This window comes from Spermophilus citellus (genome assembly GCF_964194105.1).
Source record: "Spermophilus citellus genome assembly, chromosome: 4".
Lineage (NCBI taxonomy): Eukaryota > Metazoa > Chordata > Mammalia > Rodentia > Sciuridae > Spermophilus > Spermophilus citellus.
In genome coordinates this window covers 103,368,253-103,389,024 of record NC_138185.1, presented here as the reverse complement: position 1 = coordinate 103,389,024, position 20,772 = coordinate 103,368,253, and the positions used below count along the sequence as shown (strand labels likewise).

General features: G+C 36.7%; 1 protein-coding gene across 1 annotated transcript in view; it reads left to right on the top strand.

Annotated features, from left to right (window-relative positions):
- LOC308648431 (transport and Golgi organization protein 1 homolog) overlaps positions 1-20,772 on the top strand; it is a 48,005-nt gene that overhangs the window by 24,101 nt on the left and 3,132 nt on the right. The window contains exons 5-25 of the mRNA XM_081293169.1: positions 2,768-2,919; positions 4,034-4,157; positions 5,261-5,392; positions 7,599-7,620; positions 8,545-8,633; positions 8,874-8,948; positions 9,037-9,139; positions 10,332-10,405; positions 10,675-10,689; positions 11,322-11,444; positions 11,543-11,648; positions 12,677-12,732; positions 12,821-12,911; positions 13,083-13,221; positions 17,943-18,038; positions 18,886-18,946; positions 19,063-19,098; positions 19,175-19,242; positions 19,360-19,460; positions 20,427-20,503; positions 20,630-20,701. Of these exons, the coding sequence (XP_081149295.1) occupies positions 2,855-2,919; positions 4,034-4,157; positions 5,261-5,392; positions 7,599-7,620; positions 8,545-8,633; positions 8,874-8,948; positions 9,037-9,139; positions 10,332-10,405; positions 10,675-10,689; positions 11,322-11,444; positions 11,543-11,648; positions 12,677-12,732; positions 12,821-12,911; positions 13,083-13,221; positions 17,943-18,038; positions 18,886-18,946; positions 19,063-19,098; positions 19,175-19,242; positions 19,360-19,460; positions 20,427-20,503; positions 20,630-20,701 (1,725 nt within the window). The 5' untranslated portion in view covers positions 2,768-2,854. The remainder of the gene's footprint in view (positions 1-2,767; positions 2,920-4,033; positions 4,158-5,260; positions 5,393-7,598; positions 7,621-8,544; positions 8,634-8,873; positions 8,949-9,036; positions 9,140-10,331; positions 10,406-10,674; positions 10,690-11,321; positions 11,445-11,542; positions 11,649-12,676; positions 12,733-12,820; positions 12,912-13,082; positions 13,222-17,942; positions 18,039-18,885; positions 18,947-19,062; positions 19,099-19,174; positions 19,243-19,359; positions 19,461-20,426; positions 20,504-20,629; positions 20,702-20,772) is intronic.

The following is a 20,772-nucleotide window of genomic DNA, read 5'->3' as shown; positions in this document are numbered from 1 at the left end:
AAAAAGGCGTCTACTCCTTGGGCTTGAAACTTAGCTCCATTACTCACTGGACGTGTGACTGCCTCAATTTACTCTAAAATAAGGATTGGAATAGGACCTACTACTACTGTAAGGTACTATTGTTCTGAAGATTAAATGAATTGATATGTATAAAACCTTCAGAATAACAACTGGACATAAAGAAAGCGTTCAAGAAATGTTAGCTACTAGCTTTCTTCTCTGACAATAGGTTTTGTCAGTTGGTTCCCACTAAGTTGTGGACTTTTTCGGACCAGGACCAGATATCTTGTCTTTTGATTTTCATCCACTCCCACACCATGCTAGGGCTTTGTCCAGCGTCTGGCATGAATGGTAGCACAAAATGAAAGTTAAAAATATGCTGTTGAATTAAATGATTTCTTCCCTTATGGATAAAGATAAGAATCTCAAGATCTTAGCCCAAAGACTAATGTCCATCTCTCTGCCCCCACCTGTCCCCGCCTTAAAAAACAAAGCAGGCCACTGTCTCCAGTTTACACCCTCACTCACAGTTCCATTCACCTTCCCCTTTCCTAATCAGAGGGATCTTGGTGTGGGGCTTCAAGGAACCTTTAGGAATTTGAAGGGGAGGGAGCCCAGAACCATAGACTAGCTATGACAAGTCAGGGGTGGGATTTGGTAGTTCAGAAAAGGAGGTACCAGACCAGGAATGGGGGATGGGAGTGATGGTGGAGTGGGCTAGTTCAGGATGGACCAGAAATGAGATGTTGAGGAAAGCCAGAAAGGATCGGTTGGCGGAGTGGGGGGGGGGATGGGTGGGTGACCAATAGAATCCCACGGAGGGTCGCTTGTGAGGGCACCGAAGCAAAGGCAGGTGATTGGACGAGAAGGAGAGTCCTAGTTGCCAAGGCAGCGACTAGAGGAGAAGGTCTTCAGTCGAGGAGAAGTCTCCACTAGAGAAGGATGGAGCTCTGGCTCCTTGCAGTTCTCCAGTAGAGTCTGTGGATCGACCCCCAGATATCCCCCAGATATCCCTGCTGACGGGTCACCCGGGAAAGGCTTAAGCCTTCCTGGGCGCCACCCCTCCGCGCTTCGCTACCCACCCACCCCCTGAGCCCCGCCTCCGGCGCCGCCTGCCGACGCCTGCCACAGCCTACTCCACCACGTCACCGGCTCCCGAGGTGACCACAACATGGCTGCGGCGCGGGGGCTGCTCTTCTGGCTGTTCGTGCTCTGTTCTACCTGGCGAGTGCTGGACCAACCGGACCCGAAGCACAAACTCTGTGCAGACGACGAATGCAGCAGTGAGTGCGCGGGCGGGCGGGCGGGCGGCCCCGGGTCTCCCCGGTGGCTCTTTGGTCCCCAGCCCTGCGGGCTGGGCTAGGGGGTCGCAGGATGACGGGTGGGGCGCAGGAGTGACAGAGCCTTGGGACCCTGCGTGTGTCCCCTCCGGCTCTGCTGGAGCCCCGGCCAGCCCGCTCGGGTTGCGGGGGGCTTCGACTCCCACTTGTTGCCAGCATTTTATGTTTCTCTACTGTCTGAGGCGGGGTTGGGAAACACGATTCCCCAGGGACAGCTCTCAGTTTCTTCCCTTCCAGGATTCGCCTAGGATCTCAGTGGGTGATGGGGTTGTGCGCCGCGCGCGCCCGGAGCTCCCCACGCTGTAGCAGAGCGCTTTTCTGTCCCCTCCACAGGGACCTGGGCTGGTGTGGTATCAGGGCAGATGCTCTCCAGGGCTCGGTTGCCTTAATCCCAGCGGCAGGTTGATGGTGGGGCTCCTTGGGAAAGGCTCATTGGCCCCTTCGTCCTTTTGCTGCACAGGGGATTGGGCTGGTTTTGCCTTTTAACAGGGACTAGAGTTTAGGTTTGGGAAGAGCACCGAGTCCAGGCACGCAATGTGTTCCGAGGTCTCGGCCGACTCTGCTTCAATCCTGTCATTTCTGTGCATAGAAGCCTCCCTTCATATTTGAGGTAGGGTAGCAGGTGGGCCAATAATCTTTTGCTTTTGAAAGAGGCCAAGGATCTGCACCGGCCACCTGGGAACTGCAGCCTCTTCTGTGCGCAGGAAGCGGACAGAATTGCTTCCCAGTCCTGGATTGGAGGTGGGCGGTGGGGAGGATGTAGCCATTCAGATTCAGATGAAGAGGTTTGTTGCAATAACAATAATAAATACTCCAAGATTTTTATAAGCCAATTCAGTTTTAGACTCAGTCGCTAGTGTTGTTGGAACCTCTTTCCTCTATATACTTACTGGCCCAGAATACTTCTTATGGCCTCCCGCTTGGTTTCTAGAAGAATTTCTAGCATTTTTGGAATTGTATGATTCTGCAAATGAAGAATCTGAGAAAGCTATAGAAAAAGTGGAACAGTTTCTTGAAGTCTCCCAGGATGTTGAACCTGAACCTAAACCAATGGTAGCAAACTCAGAGCACATTGAAAGTGCATTCTCAGAAAACACTATGGATCTTGAGGAACAATTTTTGGCTCAGAAGAACCATCCTCATGCAGATAGTCAAACAGATAATGCTCAGGGTGAACAAACTTCATTTGAACTTTTTGAAGAAATACTACCAGATAAATTGAAAGTGTTCATTTTATAATTGAAGGGTCTGACAGCTCTAATTAGGATTTTGAAGTTTTCTTCTCTTGTGTTAATTGTCTTTAGGAGAGGGACATATTCCAGGCACTGTGACTCATATATTTAGTGAAACACTCGATGAATATTGAAACTGAAGAGAGACAATTCTTATTCTATAGCATAAAATAAAATAGCCATTTCCCCTTTCAGTTTTAGAGCTACTTATACCAGAAGGTACTCCTGTTGATGCTGCTGATACAGAAAACCAACCAGAGATAAAGGTGGAAGAGCCAGCAGATGCCACCCTTTTGGACAGCATACTTTTCTTGTTACATTCATTCTTGCTTTATTTGTCTAAGATGGTAAGTTTGACATAGTTTCTTCAATTAGAATGTTGATTATTTATTAGTTTTTAAGTGGCTTCTGGTCATGAAGTGAAGAACTTAAAATGTCTTTATGAAAATGACTCCTGACCCTTTGAGTAGACAGCTCCTGAAACAAAAGCCATAGGGGTGTGGCTTTAATGGCTACTTGGTTTAGCACATGAGGAAGATTTGCTGTCTACCAAGGCTGGACATTTGCACACCTGTAAAAACTTGGTTCTTCCCCTCAGAACCTTTCTTTCTGGCAGGGAGATAATGGCATTCACTTGAAACACAGTAAGATAATGGTAGAAAGAGAGGTATTTATTTGATGGTAGAACATTATTGTCCATAAATGCATTTATTATGGTTGGAAGGGTGATCAATAAGGTCATAAAGTAGTTGAGATGTGTTTGAAGCACTGGCAAAGGGCAAACAGGGAGTCTGACATGTGGTTTGTTGTTGATTAGACAGGCTGGGGTGGAAGACGGAGGGGGAAGGTGGTAGTCAGAAGAAATGTGTTGAGAGAAATGGAAACATGAAGAAAAGGATATTTGGGGAGGGCAGGAGAATGTGAATAGTTGGTGTTGTAAAGTGTGAAGTTGGAAGGGGATGGTCTGTTGGAGAGGCCAGCAAATCTTAAAGGAAGTCATGAGCCAAAGTAGCATTAGACCATTAATAGTGGGGATCCTTAGAAAGTTTTAAGAATGAAAGGAATTAGATTAGATCTGTTTCTTAGAGTCACTTAAGGCTGATCTTTCTAAAGAAAATCATGATCCAAACAAGACATTTAATCTGTCTAGAAGCTTATCTAAGCATTTTAGGGCTTACCTCCCCCCCATTGGTATTTGTTGATATTGGACTTTTAGAGTTTAATTATAGGAATGAGAAAGCTTTTAGAGGTTGGAGGATAAGATGGTCCTAGGGCCATTGTGACAGTAATCCTCCTCAACTGAACTTGTTTCCTGTAGATTGTATTATTTCAAGGCTTGTGTAAGAAAGATGATGTTGTTTACTCCCAGTACCCGCCCCTTGCGCTGGGTCCTACGGAAGTAGGAAACGGCGAAAGAGAGGGTCCTGTGCTGTTCTGCAGGGAAGCATCGTTTCCGCTCAGCTGTCCCTACACCATGGACTCAGTACCTGCCACTGTGCCTTCTGTCACTGCTTCCCCGGGGGACCCGGAGCTCCTGGGACCCCTGTCGGTGCTCTACGCAGCCCTCATAGCCAAGCTACTGGAGGTGACGGTCCTATTTCCAGGGAGGGACCCCAGCTCTGGCAGTCGGGTGGCTGAGTTCTGGCAGAGTGGGTGCACTGACTGTCGCGGCGACGGAGAAATGGAGTGTGTCAGGCCCAAGGCAGGCAGGACGTGACTGTATTGTTAAGTGAGGCCGGTGAGAGTGTACTTGAGCTTTCCCCACTTGCACTTTTTTTTTTTTTTTTGACGGAATAGAGGTGACAACCTCATGGTATGTTCCGAAATGCAGCCAACAATCCAAACAGCTAACGTTACTACAGGTCTTTTCCCTACGGAGACTGCTGGGGAATTGGGCCCAAATGACAGTTATCTCCTATTACGTGTAGAGGACGGTGAAAACAGGGAAGAGTAGGCAGGTGTTTACTGCACTGCCTTTGAGCAACCATTTAAAATTAGGCTTTGAATTTTATAGAAGGATGTTAAATTCAGAGAAGTTTATCTAAGCCAGTTTTCAAGAGTTGTCTGAAATTACATGTCACTTATCTGTTTATATAAGAGTGGAATGGAAGTAAGATTTAAAATCTTATACATATATCATCATTGTTTTTATTTGTTGCCATAAAATTAATTAGTTCTTTCATATATTTAAGTATTTGTCTTAAATGAATTTTTTAAATTATAAAAACCAGGTTATCTAAGAGAAAAGAATGATCCAGAGGGATTCTAGCCAGGTGTTAGACAATGTGATGATATAGGGCCTGTTACAAACTGGAAATGTATGCTCAATTTAAAGTATTTAGATTTGGGCTGGGGTTGTGGTTCAGTGGTAGAGCGCTTGCCTAGCATGCATGAGGCACTGGGTTCGATCCTCAGCACCATATAAAAAACAAAATAATGTGTCCACCTAAAACTAAAGATACATAAATAAATATTTTTTAAAAAGTATTTAGATTCATTATACTTGAAAACACTGCAAGCAAACAAAAAATATGAGACTGCCAGTATCCTCTCTCTTGAAGAAGCTATTGGAAAATATTGAGGAGGTGGATTTCTGATGAGGAGGTTGGTTTAGAATTGCCATGATTCTTTGTGACTGTTTTGTTATAAATTTAAGGTTTCCCATTTCTTCTAATTTGTCTGTTTCAGCTGTTTACTACATTGCCTGATGATACTCAACCTGGAACTGATTTTTATGGACTACCATGGAAGCCTGTAGTTTTCACTGTTTACTTTGGGATTGTATCCTTTGTCATTTTCTTTTGGAGAACTGTTCTTGTTGTGAGTAAATTAACTTACTTATACCTTAGCACATAAGCACAAGGATTATTTTATATAGTCACTGCCCCCCCCCTTTTTCTTTTTCAGTTGCTAAAACACAAATTAGTGGTTTAAGTCAAACTAACCTTATAAAATAATTTAGTTGGGTGCATTTGGTAGAACTGGTAATTCTTACAGCCATCCTGACCAGTAGTTTCATATGTATCAGAAGTCTTAAAAGTGGGATAAAAGGTGGGATAGGTTAGATAAATATCCTTTTATGTAGCATATATGTCTAGTAATCTATCTTAAATAACTATGCTTTGAAGATTTTGGTAATGTTTTTCAATGGAACAGTGTATTAGATTGAAGACTTAGCACAACATAATTCATTTAGGGGTTATTGTATGTTCGATTAATGGAATAGTAGGCAGATTTATTTATTTCAAAGCTTTGAGGAACAGAAAATGCTCACAATTAAATGTGAAGTGGGAAAAAAAGCAGAAACTAAGATTTAAATGTTGATGAACTGTATGTTAATATAAGCACATATAAACGGGGAAATGCTGCAAAGAAATACAGTAAAATGAGAAAAAGGAGATGAGATAATTTTTTCCAGTCTTTTATATAAATTTTTCCCAGATTTTATGATTTGATCATATGTTCAGAAAATGCCTTTTTATTTGGAAGTATAGATTATGTGTTGTCCAAAAATCCATTAAATGTTTTGTTCATTAAGTTTTTTTTCCTGAGCAGAATTAGTCTATCTCTGTGTATGTGTGTACATATATGTATAAGTGTGTGTGTGTGTGTGTGTGTATGCGCTTATACATACTTATGTTTGTACTGTAGGTCATTCTGTTTCATAGTTATTTAACATAATTGGAAGAAAATTATTTTAGGTAAATGGACTTTGCATATGAAAAGCCTAACAGTTAAAGAGGCCAAAAGCATTGGATACAAATCTTTTCAAATATGAGTGTTCTTTTTCTGGTTTCTTAATTATTTCAGACATATCATTGTTAAGATAAGTTTCCTCTCCTTGTACAATTGAGTGTAAAATCTCTTAAAAAGTATTCCCTTCTTAAATAGAAGAATCGTTTGCCTGGATTCCTGTGAGGAATTTTCTAATCTCATTGAACTTTTTCTCAGCTAAAAGGAAAAAGGAAATAGAAGGATAAAGAGAAGGGAAAAACAGGAAAACGTTTTATATTTCTCTTTCTTGTTTCTTTCATTTCAAGAACCCCGGTACCTGTTTCTCTTTTCACTAGGTTATGTGGGATCTGGTTCCTAGCTTGTTGCTCCTCAGTTTCAGCATTTACTTTGGAACTTTAGTTCCTACCTTAGATGACTGCTTTTATGCTACTTCCCATTTTCCTCTGTTGTCATTTTGAGTAAAAGGTTAGCAAGGCTATGACATTAAAGAAATGTTCATTTCTTTCTGTGTTGGAGTTTTCTGAATGCAATTTCCTATTACGAAGATCCCATGGATGATCCATGGACACATCTGAGTATCCATCCCATCACCATTTATAACATTTGAAAGTAATATGCTAAGTTACAAAGAAATTTAGTGATGTTTTAAAAAAATTTCTGCTTAGGTTTTATTATCAGGCAGTTTATTGCTGTCTTTTGGAAATGATTGTTTTTGTCCTTTCCAGAATATGTTAATTGTCATTTCTCTTGTTGCTTGTACATTTTCTTCTAGCAGTCTTCCCTTTCAGATTTCTTGCTATATATTTAGTGGTTTGCAGAAATAAGATGATGTAGCCTCTTAGTTTCTAAATTCAGCCAATAGCCAAATTTAAATTGGAGTTCTAAGATGTTTTCTGGTGAGTGAAAGTGGCATATCTTAGTACAAAGATTATGCCTTTAATATTGTTTCCTCAGATTCCTTTTGAATAGTCATTGTTTCTAGACTTTATCCTGGTTATTTAGCATTGTCAAGTAAATGATTTTGAGTACACACACACACACACACATCTTTACTGTGAAATAAGGTACATATCTTAGTGTTTTTATGTCAGAGGCTATTTATGAAATATCACTACCAATTAAATTTAAAAGGCTTGTTAACCTTTACTTATTTTTAATCCTATAAATTATTATCCTGAACCAGAATGTTATTAAATTCTCACTTGGTTATGATTCTGACTGTTGTTTTAGGAATGCTGTTTCTATTGAGCAGATGTTTGACATCAAATTTAATCTTTTTTCTCTCTTCTAGGTAAAAGATAGAGTATATCAAGGTAAATTTTTAGGTTTCTTAAACTTGTAATAACCCTTTGTATTGGTGTTTGATGTGTGTTTTATGTATGTTAGAAGTAGATACAGTGACTTTTAATGTCTATTATCTTTTTTACCTCCTGAAAATTTTACTATTCCTAGGTTGCTAGCATGGATAATAGAGTGGATGATGATGGTTCCAGCTCTGAGATAGGAGATAAAGAGGAGGAACAAATTGTGGATAGGGAGATGATGATAAGTTTTAATTTGGGGCAGATTAACTTTTGAATATTGATGTAATGCAGATGTATTACATTTGAAGAGTATTTCTATGCTAATGATTTAATCATGCATTAAGTAATTGAGTAGATAATTTAAAGAACGGTAATGTGAATCAGTATGTTTTCATTTCTGTTTTTCTTTGCAAAGAATTAAATGATTCCATTTTCTGAAAAGAAAGTATTTTGAGAAGGGAGGAATATCAAGCTACAACACTTGACTGTATTTCCCATCTGTGAAATAAGCTTAAATTGAAATATCATTTTGGATGGGAGGGGTACCTGGGATTGAACTCTGGGGCACTCTACTGAGCCACATCCCCAACCCCCTATATTTAGAGACCAAGTCTCACTTAGTTGCTTAGTGTCTCGCTCTTGCTGAGGCTGGCTTTGAACTTGGGATCCTTCTAGCTCAGCCTCCTGAGCCACTGGGATTACAGGTGTGCACCACTGCGCCCAGCAAAATATCATTGTTCTTATATTTTTCTTAAATTTTAATAATTTTTATACTCTTATTGCTAATAAGCATAGATTGCTTTTTAAAAGCATAATAGTTATGCTAAGAAGTATTTCCTCATAGTACCATATAACATGTCTTTGCTTTTAGTAGATTGAGTAATTGAATTTCATTTAGTGATTGTAATAATCTTGTGTATTTCCCCCTTTTAGTCAATGAACAGCAAATTTCCAAAAAGGTGAACAATTTCATGAAAGAAAATGAAGAACTAAGGCAGAAATTGTCAAATTATGAACAGAAGGTATAATTATTTTTTTGTTTCTTTCTCCCTTGGTTCTAGCTTGAATCATTTCTACCTGTTTTAATTTAAAAATCGTATTTTAAAATTTTTGTTTCATTATTTCCTACAAATCATCCAAATTCTAAGCAGTCATATGTATTAAGTACTGCTTTCTTCTAGAAAGGGTCACTTGTCTGGAAGTAACTTGTATAGTAGCACTATAATTTGTGTATCTTAATTCTGAATGCTTTATTTACATAGATAAAGGAGTCAAAGAAACAGGTCCAAGAGATCATGATACAAAATATTCTTTCTGATGAAGCAAATAAATATAAGGTAAAAATCTCTTCTTTGGGGGGAATTACATTCTAAACTCAAAAGTAAATGTAATGAGTGAGTAATCTTGACACCTTTTTTTTTCCAGGATAAAATGAAGCTTCTTGAAAAAGTTAAAGAACTTCTGGATGAGAGAGCTAAATATCTTCATGTTATGTTAGAATCTGAGAGAGAACAGAAAGCTAAGAATCGGGACTTGGTAAGAGTTTTGCTGCTAAGTGTTACTGCAATTTGGCTTTTGAAATATTTTGTAAAATTGGTTAAGTTGAACTTAGTCCAGCTGTTAACTAAAGTAAGATTAGGAGTCAAGGAAGTTGAACCCACTTCTGCCCATTTTGTGGAACTTTTAAGTATTGATACAACAAATTATTTTTATGGGCCTAGGAAATATTTTTATTCTCAACCTTGGATAATTTTCATATTGCTTTGCTCTGCCCTTGGAAACATGCAGAACAACTAAAAAACTATTGTCCAGTTGAACAGTATTTGTTTACTTTTTACTTGAAAGAGTAGTGAATTAATCAATTTTCTGTACTTAAAAAAATTTTACTTACATATTTAATTTTCAATTTCTATAAGTTTCTGTAATTACATAAAAGTTGCAAAAGATAGTAGAGAGTGTGTTCTGAAATATCCTACCCCCAAGTAAGCTTGATCACCTAGCTGAGGTAGTATTTATAAGATTTCTCCACTGTAAAAATTCTTTCCAATCCTTTTCATATTGTATTCTTTGGAAGTTACCATGCACAGCCCACAGTTAAAGTATGAAGAGTTACAAGCTCAGGATGCAGCTCATGGTAGAGCACTTGCCTAGCATGCATGAGGCCCAGGATTCAATCCCAGGCATTGCAAACAAAGATTGCAGAGTTATGTCCACTTCCTTAAGGAGCGAGTATCTTTATAAATTTTTTGGAATTCTTCTGTATGTGAGATTAGTCTATTCTTCCTTAAATTTTATCATTTTTTACTTCAGATAAGAAAATTTTAAAAATGATCTCGGGAAATTTTTTTCTCTATCACTAGAAAAAAAATTACTAATTTGAACTGGTTTACTTGAAACAGTAATTAATTAGTTAATTTTCTATGCTTTAAAACATTTTATTTACTTATTGCATTATGATTTTCTATACTTTGACCTTTTTTTCTGGTTATCTCATAAACAGTAAGGTTGTGGATGCCATGAAATATTTATGACTTCATTTCCCTCATCTCTTTCAGTTCTTGATTTTTTGCTTAGTCCAAAGCTGGATCCCCTGCATTTACCTGAAATGTAATGGGATGGCTTGACAAAAATTTTGTTGTGTTTATCTTTTTTAGTATATATATATATCAGTATTTCTACTGAAATCATAATGCATATTTTGTGTTCTGTTTTCACCTGGCAGATAATGGAAAATAAGAAATCTATAGAGAAGCTTAAAGATGTCATTTCAGTGAATACTTCTGAACTTAAAGAGGTAAAGCTGCCAACTCTTGCTAACGGATATTAACACTACATCTTATTTTTGTTGCAGACCAAAAATTTGAGGTGTGCTAAAATGTGCGAAAAATGAGAACTATATGATGTCTGGTTTGGGAAAGGATAACTTTGTTTTTTCTTTGGAATTAATTCACTAACTGTAGTGTTTTGCATTAGCTTCAGATTCTCCTTAATGAAGCTAAGCTTCGTGAAGAGAAGGTGAAGTTGGAATGCTTTCAGCTTCAGAAAGAAAACACCATGCTTAAGAAGAAGAATGAACAGGTAAAGAAAATTTGATGTCATACATAATGTAAACTAGAGAAGTGAATATCATTATCTTGTATCTTTCTTGGATCTGTTTCTGAGGTAAGGAATATTCATGTAGGACCTTTTCTAGATATGCAATGCTCCCCAAATTGAGTGCATATATATGGTCTCCATCTGTTTTGGATTTTTGGATTATTGCTTTTCTTATCAAATGTCAATCAGTTATTAACTTGCATAGCCTCAAAGAAACTTTTTAAACCAGAAAATTAAGTATTTTATGATCCTCTTTTGAGTAGTTACTGATTCACCGGCCAAGGGAAGATTACATGATAAGGAATCTAAATTTAGGAGACAGTCATATGTGCCCAGCCATTCCTGCTGGAGGTAAATTATTTGAATTGGCAGCAATTTTCTGGGGAATGCAATAAACAGGGTCAACTTCCTGATAGCTCTGATGTTCTTACTGCAGCTGTGAGAGTTGGGGCCACTCTGCCCTCTTCCTTAACCAAGGTCTCAACCCCCTCGATTGAGGCAGGCCACTGAGGAGTATGGCTCTCTATTTCTTTGTCTAAGTCTTGTAGTCCCGATATATCCAGTGCAGAAACCCCTCCCTAACCCATAGGAATTCATGTGTTTTGACTTTTCAGTTGCAGCAGGAAGTCAAAGACTGGAGTACATCACACGCTGAGCTCAGTGAACAAATGAAATCATTTGAGAAGTCCCAGAAAGATTTACAAGTAGCTCTTAGTCACAAAGATGATACTACTAATGTAAGTTTATACTCCAAATACATGTTTCATCTCATGAATTCTCCTGAAATCTTCTGAATTAAAATCGAGAGTCTTCCAACCTTTTGCTTCTTTTCTAGGCTTTGACTAATTGCATCACACAGTTGAATCGGTTACAATGTGAATCTGAATCTGAGGATCAAAGTAGAGATGAGTCAGATGAATTAACCAATGGAGAGGTAGCAGGTAAGATCAGTCTCAGGGAGGTTGAATCCTTTTTTGCTTTCCTGTCTTTAATTAAGTATACAGATGCTACTTTTCAGCTGGCTGAATTTCTTCTTAAGCTTCAGGGTTGTAGACATATATCACTGGATCTATAGATATGTCTGTTGCATTGGCAGAGGTGGGTTGCTGGGGTATAATGTAGCAATAGGCATGTGAAGAACACTGACTTTTTCTATCCCATTGAAAACTCGTAAGTACACTGCAGCTACAATAGTCACATCCTATACCTCTAAGTATTGAACATTGTACAGTAAGAGAAATTTATTTCTTAACTTATGCAGATGATACTTGATTTTGATACTCATCATCTCTATGGCTCTGTGGTTTTAAGGTCCACAGTCAGTCTTAAGAGTCCGGAGGTGGTTGGAACCATAAACTAAGGCTGTGAGAACAGAGGCTAGAGACTATCAGAAAGCTAGAGAGGGAGTGTAACAGTGTTTACTGATGAGGAAAATATTTCCAGATGTTTTCTCCCAAGTTGGATATTGCTTACATAGCAAGTATTTCAAACCACACCTGGTAGTAGATTCAGGGAGAAAATAGAGGATTGAATCTTTCTAAACAAGACACTTACTTGCCCAGGTGAAGATAGATCTGAGAGAGAAGAAAAGCTTTTATCTTACAAGAATAGCATAGATAACATTTTAGTTGTGCATACTAGAAATTCACCTTTTTTTTTTTTTTTTAAGACAGACACAGTACTTTTATTTATTTTTATGCTGAGGATCAAACTCAGTGCCTCACACATGCTAGGTGAGCACTCTACCACTGAGCCACAACCCCAGTCTGAAATTCACCTCTCTCTTTTTTTCTTTTTTAAATCTAAGCTTGCAATTCTCTTAAAAGTCATTAGTCTAATCAGTTTAATTATTTAATTGATTTTTTTTTTCTTTTGGTGTTTGAACACAATCATTCTTTAGTTTGGGGAAGTTAGGAGAATATAGAGTTAAAAGTAAGGAAAGAAAAAGCTAAAGTCTTTTGTTTTTTAGGTGATCGGAACGAGAAGATCAAAGATCAAATTAAGCAGATGATGGATGTCTCTCGGGTATAGTTCTTTGTAAGAGTCCCATAGTGCCTGTGAATTCTTCCTGTGCCTCACTTTTAAGAATACCTCTCTTTTCTGCAATTTTTAGACACAAACTACAATATCAGTAGTTGAAGAGGATCTAAAACTTGTACAACTTAAGCTAACAGCCTCGATGTCCACAAAATATAATCTAGAAGGTGGGTTCTTCTTGAGAAGAAATTGCCATGTTGGAAAGACTTAAAATTTTATTGGAAAGATAAAGAATGGCTTCTTGCTTTCATGCTTCTTACTTTTCTTGGCACTACTCCCTCAAACAAGTTCTTAAGTCCTTGTACACATATAGAGATAAGCTGTTTTATCCTTTACAGACCAAAAAAAGAAATTAGAAAGTGACTGCAATTCACTACGGTCTTCTGAAGTTGGACTGGAAGATGAATGGAAAACTCTTAGGCAGAAAGTGGAGATTTTAAATGAACTCTACCAGCAAAATGAGATGGCATTACAAAAGTAAGATTTTCATTGTTTGTTATTGTTATCACTGTGTGAACTAACAGATAATTTTATCTTTTCTTAAGATTATTTACAGTTTCTTCTAGTTGTAATAAGTAGAGATTTGTCTTTTTTCCTTTGTGTTTTGTTTCCTATAAGTTGCATTTTTCTTTCCATCGTCAGTCTTAAGAGTCCTGAGGTAGTTGGAACCATAAACTAAGGCTGTGAGGACATCGTAATCAATTGTCAAATTCATATGAAGGCAGGAAGTGGTAAACTGGTATTAACAGTCACTGATGTGGAGATACCTCTCAAAGATCTAGACCCTTTCTATGATCCCACTATTTATTTTAATTACCTTTCATTGTGATCAGTTATGTAATTCTAATGTTTTGAACTTGTATCTCTAACTCTGGACCTTTAAAAATACTGAGTGATTTGGAATGACATGTTTTAGTAGAATAAAAACTTCAAAAAGGAATAATATTTACTTATTGATGGTACAAGTTTTGGACTTGAATATCTCAGATGTTCACACTAAAAATTGAACTGTGGCAAGGACCTTAGGAGTTATGATTACAGAAGTCCTTGTTTGTAGTATATATTTATATATTAATCTTCTCAGAGTGGAGCTAGTTATTTTTTGAAAGTTCATTTGAAGTTTTTAATCCAAAAAATACTTGAATTCTCTAAAAATAGGTTTTTTGTGTCATATTTTATTTGTTTGCACCTGATTTTACTCTTCGGCATATATATATATAATCTTGTTAAAGCAAAGACAGACCTTCTTACAGACCTAACTATTTTTAGGTATTTTGACTTCTGTTGCCTAATTAATGCATTAAATATTGAAACCTTTCCATTAACTTTTCTAAAATTCTTTGATCTCCAAGCGACCTTTTTAGAATCTCGAATTTTTGTTCAGGCCAGTTGTAAATGCCTGGCCTGTTTCAAAGAAACATTTCTCATTTTATCACTTTTTTTTAAAAAGAACACTTGTTTTCTCTGTCCCTACTAGTAATATGAATGACCTAAATGGCAATTTTCTTTGTAATGCAGTTAAATTGTAGCACTATTTTCCTCAACTCCTCCAAAATTCATTCAGTCATCATCTGTGGTTTGTACTCTTTTTACTCATCCCCAGGTACTATGTTAGTTCATGCCTGTGTCATCTTTTCTGTTTCTAACCTAGGTGATCTGTCTTCATTCTCCGTTATTTATATTTTTATATAATTTATTTCAAATTCTTAGTAATTTTCTCTATAGCCGCTTGAGTGGACTTTCTAAAATATAAGTCTGTCCATGTCAATATGTGCCTGTGGTTTATGAAGAATTTGCTTTCTATTTGATGACCTGTTCTTTTTTTCTTCCTTGTATCTTTTTAATAGTTTAAATATTTTTAATCATTTTCCTCATCCCCTGTATAAGCTTGATGTAATCATAAATTATAATGGAATTATAATTATATAATTATAATTTTATTCATCTTCTCATAATTTAAAGGCCATGGTATATATTCTGGATTTAATAAAAACCTGACATAGATTAATAGGTTTATTATTTTTTTTTTATGGGCTTTAAGTAGCTCCTGAATCAGATAACTGTTGTGGCATTGTATGTTAGTACTTCATATACTGTGAACTCCACAAGACATTCATTCAATTTATACACATATTTAAAGTTTTTGTAGTTCTGCATTCTACACTGTTGGTTTCTTATTTGAAATTATTTTCATTCTATTTGAACATTGTCCTTTAATGATAGATTTGATTAGTGTATCAAAGGTAGTACAAGGATAAACAGAGAATAGTATTTTATCCACTAAATATTGCTACCTTTATAATCTGTATTAGGTTGACATGAACTTCATGATTAGAGTTAAAACCAGTTTCCATTTTTGAAGGATCTTTCTTTTGGCTACTGAATTTTGACTGTTACTTAGTTTTAGCAATTTAAAAATATCCAATTAATTACCATCTGTTTTAAATTTTTTCTTTAAGGAGTCCATTATCATTGTTGTTTGGTCTTATCCCTCCCCTAGTTCCTGTAGTCATTTCTCTGTTTTTTTAACAGTTGTATTGGGAAGTGCCTAGGTGTAGTTTTCCCCACCCCACCCACATTTTCCTCTTGCAGTTATGTTGCTTGGGACCATTAAACATTTCTTGAATTTTCGAGTCTTTTTCTAAATGTTGATTTTACCTCATTCTCTCTTCTGATTATAATAATGCATATTAGAATTTGATTTCCCCTGCCTCCTACATTCTGGATTTATTTCTTCTGGATATTTTCTTCTGACCTGTCTTAAAAGTGCTAGGATTTATTTTACTTCCCAAATCTGCTGCTAAAATCATTCATTGAGTTTAGGATTTTAAAAAGTTCAGGGTTTAAAATATTATTTTAGTTGTAGATGGACATAATATTTCATTTTAATTTTTATAGGATTTTTTTAAGAGAGAGAGAAAGAGAGAATCTTAATATTTATTTTTTAGTTTTTGGCGGACACAACATCTTTGTTTGTATGTGGTGCTGAGGATTGAACCCGGGCTGCACGCATGCCAGGCGAGCGCGCTACCGCTTGAGCCACATCCCCAGCCCGACACAATATTTTATTTATTTTATGTGGTGTTGAGGACTGATCCCAGTGCCCCGCACGTGCTTCACCACTGAGCCACAACCCCAGTCCTATTTCAGTACTACAGCTCAAACCCAGGACCTTGAGCCATGTACTCTACTATTGAGCCACCTCCCCAGACTCCTTGCTCTTTCTCATAAGGGACTAGTGTCTTACTGCTTTCCAAGCCATCTTTAATCTCATCATTCTGCCTCTGCCTCCTGAGTATCTTCGACTGTAGGTAGGTCACCACACCCAACTATTTCTTGGTTTTATCGTTTCTAATCCTTTGACAAAATTCATAATCTTTTTTTTTTCCTCTTTTGTGGTGCTGGGGTTTGAACTCAGAGCCTTGTGCATGCAAGGCAGCACTCTACCAACTAAACTATATTCCCAGCCCTGAAATTCATAATCTTGACTTTACCTTTTTGACTATATAAAGCACAGTGATTTTAAAACATGTGCGGATAACCCCATTAGGTGGTTTCCTTTTCTGTGGGATTTTTTCTCACAGAATTTTGTCTTATGGAGTGCCTGGTCAGTTTTGATTGGCTAACATTGTTGTGATAATTATAGATGAAATTTGAGGACTAAGATGAAGTTATCTTCTTATAGAAAAGTGTTGAGGTTACTTGAGTAAGATTGTCACTTTAAACTTAGCAATTAAGATAATTAAAAAATGACTTGTCTTTTCAATGTTTCAGTATTGGTCCTTTTGGATTTTTTGCCTGTTCATCACTTAAGTGTGCAGTACTTTCTAATCTAAACTCAAAGGCTAGGGCTTTTATTAAGGGTCCCTTTATTTGTAGCCCCCAACACTTCTTTTTTCCTCTAAGCCCAGGAATTTGATGAAGGCTTAGTTCAGACTCATTATATCTTTGTGTTATCTTCAATATGTGGGTAAACCTAGGAGAAAAGTACCTCAAAGTGCCAGCCTTACTTGTAATTCTGAGATTCCTTTTTCTAATGGATCTTGGCCACATACATATGTCTTCACTGCCTTTTTAGCTTGGATCCTTTCAAACACAATTTTATATTCTTATAAAGATGTTTTAATTGTTCTTAGTGCTCTCAGACTAACTCTTTGATAATTGGAAACAAAATTCTCTCTGTCCTTCAAGATTCAGTTTTCTCCATATTCCTTCTTAAGCCAGTGGGGAAAATTATTATATTCCTTTAGGCGTCATTTATACCTGAAACAGTGAGCTCTTTTATTCTTTAGCATCTTACAAGGTAACTAGTATATTATAGCCACTCATAAAATACTTGCTGAAGAATTAAATGAGAAGCTATATAAGAATATATAATCCCCCTTTTCTATTTGGTATCAATAATCCTTTTTTACTATAATTCTTCTGATTTATGGAAAATTAAGTTTCAAGTTAATTATCTTTTGAATTGGAACTATGGCTAAAGTAGTACAAGGATAGCAGAAAATAGTATTTTTTAAATCATTAAATGTGGCTACCTTTGTATCAGTAGATGAACATCTTGAGTTTCATGATCAGAGTTAAAACTTGTCAGTAGATAATACTCTGATCGTGGGTCAGTTTGGCTTCTTTTTCTGGTTGACAGACATTATCAAAACTCAGATTTGTCTTTTTGCTTAATTGCAATTCTTTTGAAATAGATACCTAAAGTGTGAAAAATGTTCTGTGGTTAATTGCATAGCTAAAAGACATATTCTAGAAGATTTTTTCTTTGACTGACTATATCTTTATTATGGTACCAGTCTTGGATTGAGAAAAGAGTTCCTCCATGACAAAGATATACTTAGTGTCCTACCCATGGCAGAAGCGAGAAAAGAATTATCCCCTGCTTTATCCTAATATGTTTAATGATGTTAGGTTGATCAGTCCTGATCTTCCACATTGAAGTAAAGTGAGTTTTTATTATCTTACACACAGGATACTTGCCCTTGGGGCACATGTTGTTTTCACATTTATTTTATTTACTGGTAAGTAGAGAATTAAGAGGAGAAGTTAGAAAATGTAAGTGATTTGCCAGAGTTTGATTTACAAAATTGCAGGTTTGAATTCCTATTTTATGTGCTTAAGCATTTTATAGAATTGTGGGAAGTGATATTCACAGAGAGAAACTTTTGATTTGATAACTGGCTTTATTTTAGGAAACGGAGCCAGGAAGAATATGAGAGACAAGAGCCGTGGCTGTCAGCTGCAGATGAAAAGGTGTTTTCCACTGTACAGGAAGTTAAAAATTACAAGTGAGTTCAGTTTCTGAAGGAGGGTGTCAATGTCTAATGAACTAGTGTTAGCTTTCTTTTTTAATCTTTTTTTACATTATGTAGATAGAAGAAAATAGCATGGAAGTATAAATAACGAGAGGATATGAATACATTCAATTCACACAGGAGAAAAAATAAATTTCAACTTTACAAATGAAAAATGTTAACAAAAATTTACTTATACCCAATGGGCAAGACCATAGGGAACTTGGTCAATGCAAACAGTTCTGAGGGTTTTGTATGTTGTAGTAATTCTTTAAGAAATCAGTTTGCTGTGTGATGTATCAAGACCCACAAAAGTGTGGCATTTGATAGACCTTGGAAATCTTCTATGGATATAATTTGAAAAAAAGAAAAAAAGTTTTAAGGAGGAAGATATTTCTAGCAGAATTACTTGAGAACACACTGATAAACAGTTAAGGAAATTATAATTTATCATTCAGAATCTCTAGCAATTAAATGATAAAGAAGTTATTAGTATTAGGTTTTTATTTTATTTATTTATTTATTTTTGGTGCTTTACTACTAAGCTACATCCTTAGACCTTTTTTTTATTTTGAGACAGGGTCTCAGTTGCATAGGTTCCCACTTAATTGCTGAGACTGACCTCGAACTTGTGATCCTCCTGCCTCAGCTTCCCAATCATTGGGATTACTGGCATGTGGCATTGCACCTGGCCTGTAGTATTAGTTTTGATCACACTGGATTCATATAACTATAGAAATGTTTTTCTTATGTATGATAAAGTCTTTAAAAGTATAGCTGATGGAATAAAGGGAAAATGGTCAGAATGTTTCAAATGTTATTCAATTGTTGTAATTCTTAGGCGGAAAATTGAAGAGATGGAAGAAGAATTACAGAAAACCGAGCGCTCATTTAAAAACCAGGTAGTAATTAATACTGTCCTGTAGTTGCAGAATTCTTTGATATCTAATACAGACAATTATAGGCTATTATAATGAGTCCCTAAAAACATATTTTTTTAATGTGTTGTCCTTTTCAGATTGCTATGAGTGAGAAGAAAGTTCATGATAACTGGGTAAGATTTTTTCCCCCTTTTCTTTATTTTGTGCATAGCCTACCGCAACTGAATTTGAATATTTTCTCTTTAATAGCTCAAAGCTCGGTCTGCAGAAAGAGCTGTAGCTGCAGAGAAAATGGAAACTGCTAATTTGAGACAGAAGTATGTGATTTTGGTATCTTACTATATGTTTTATAGTGTTTTAAGGTTATGCTAGATATTATCTATGAAGATAGATTGCTGTTTCATAATTCAGCCCATTCTTTCTCAATATTCAAGACTATTGGAAATGGCCCAAAAGATGGCACTGACAACAGAGCCAGCTGGGAGACCTCCTTCTGCTACTCTTAATCGAAAGGATACGCCTAGAAACGGATTTGGTGAGCATTCACATGTTGCTTTATAGTAAACTGCTTCAAGGTTTTTTTTTTTTCCCCTTTTGAATATTCTAATGAAAACATAGAATTTGGGCCTGAACAATATATAGAAGATAATTTCGTACTTTATCTTAGTGAATGTTTTCTGTAAAATCTGTTCTAGAATAGAAAACATTTTTTTTTTCCTGGAGGTCCCTGTATTGTTTTTTTTCTTTTAAATTTTACACTGTGAAGTGTAAGCCTTTATCTTTAAATTAAATCTCTATGGTGTTCCTTTCCCAAATATTATAAAAGTAGTCTTAAACTTTATGTAGCATACATATTTCCAACATGAAATACTGAGTCTTATTTCCAATTCTAAACAGGACTGTAGTCTTGGTAAGATTGGAAGTCAGGTTATACAGACTAAAGAAAAGCCAGCCTATACATACTTCAAGTCTATAGCTTAAAGTTTAGGACCAGTACTTATTAATCTGCTGTTCTATCAACCCAAGGCAGTTCTTTATTTTACTTAAGTCTCTTCATAAATTGTGATTTACGTATTGGGCAACCCATTTTTTTTAAAAAATATTTTTAATTGTAGATGGACATGATATCTTTATTTTTTAAATGTGGTGCTGAGAATCAAACCCAGTGCCTCACACATGCTAGGCAAACACTCTACAACTGAGCTACAACCCCAACCCCTGGGCAACCCATTTTTAATGTTGCTTTCTAGTTATTGTTGAACCCTGACCTGTCCACCAGTGGTTTATTTCTTCTGAAAAATACATACAAGGGCTCTGATCTTTCTTTCCCAAGGATCAATGGATGGACCTTTACCTCGTACTGGTCTTCTGAGGCATCTGGGAAACCCGTTGCCTCTGGTAAAGGGACCAAGTAATTTCAAAGAATCTGTAATTGTGGATGGAGGATTTTTATTCTTTTCATGTTAGAATAAGTCTGAATCCATTCTTTGATCTCTAACAGACCCAGGATGTGGTCCAGCTGATATGAACAGCAGTTCCAGAAGTTCTTCTCCAGCTAAGGTGACGAATGAGGGCAAGGTAAGTTCTGTAGTTACTGTGAATCATGTGGTCATGCAGGAACATGTAGCTTTCCTACAGTACTTGCTCTTTGCTTTATCCTTCTTTGTGTTCTATTTGTACTATCCCATTTGTTTTTTTAAAAAGCAAACTGTTCCCCAAGAACCTGAGACCCCCTCAGTTTCCACCATTACTTCTTTGACTGAGCATCCAGTTGGAGTAAGTACTTAGAGGTTGAGAACTGAATTGGGTTTTATTCTGTGCATTTCTGGGAAGGATGTTCAGAGCAT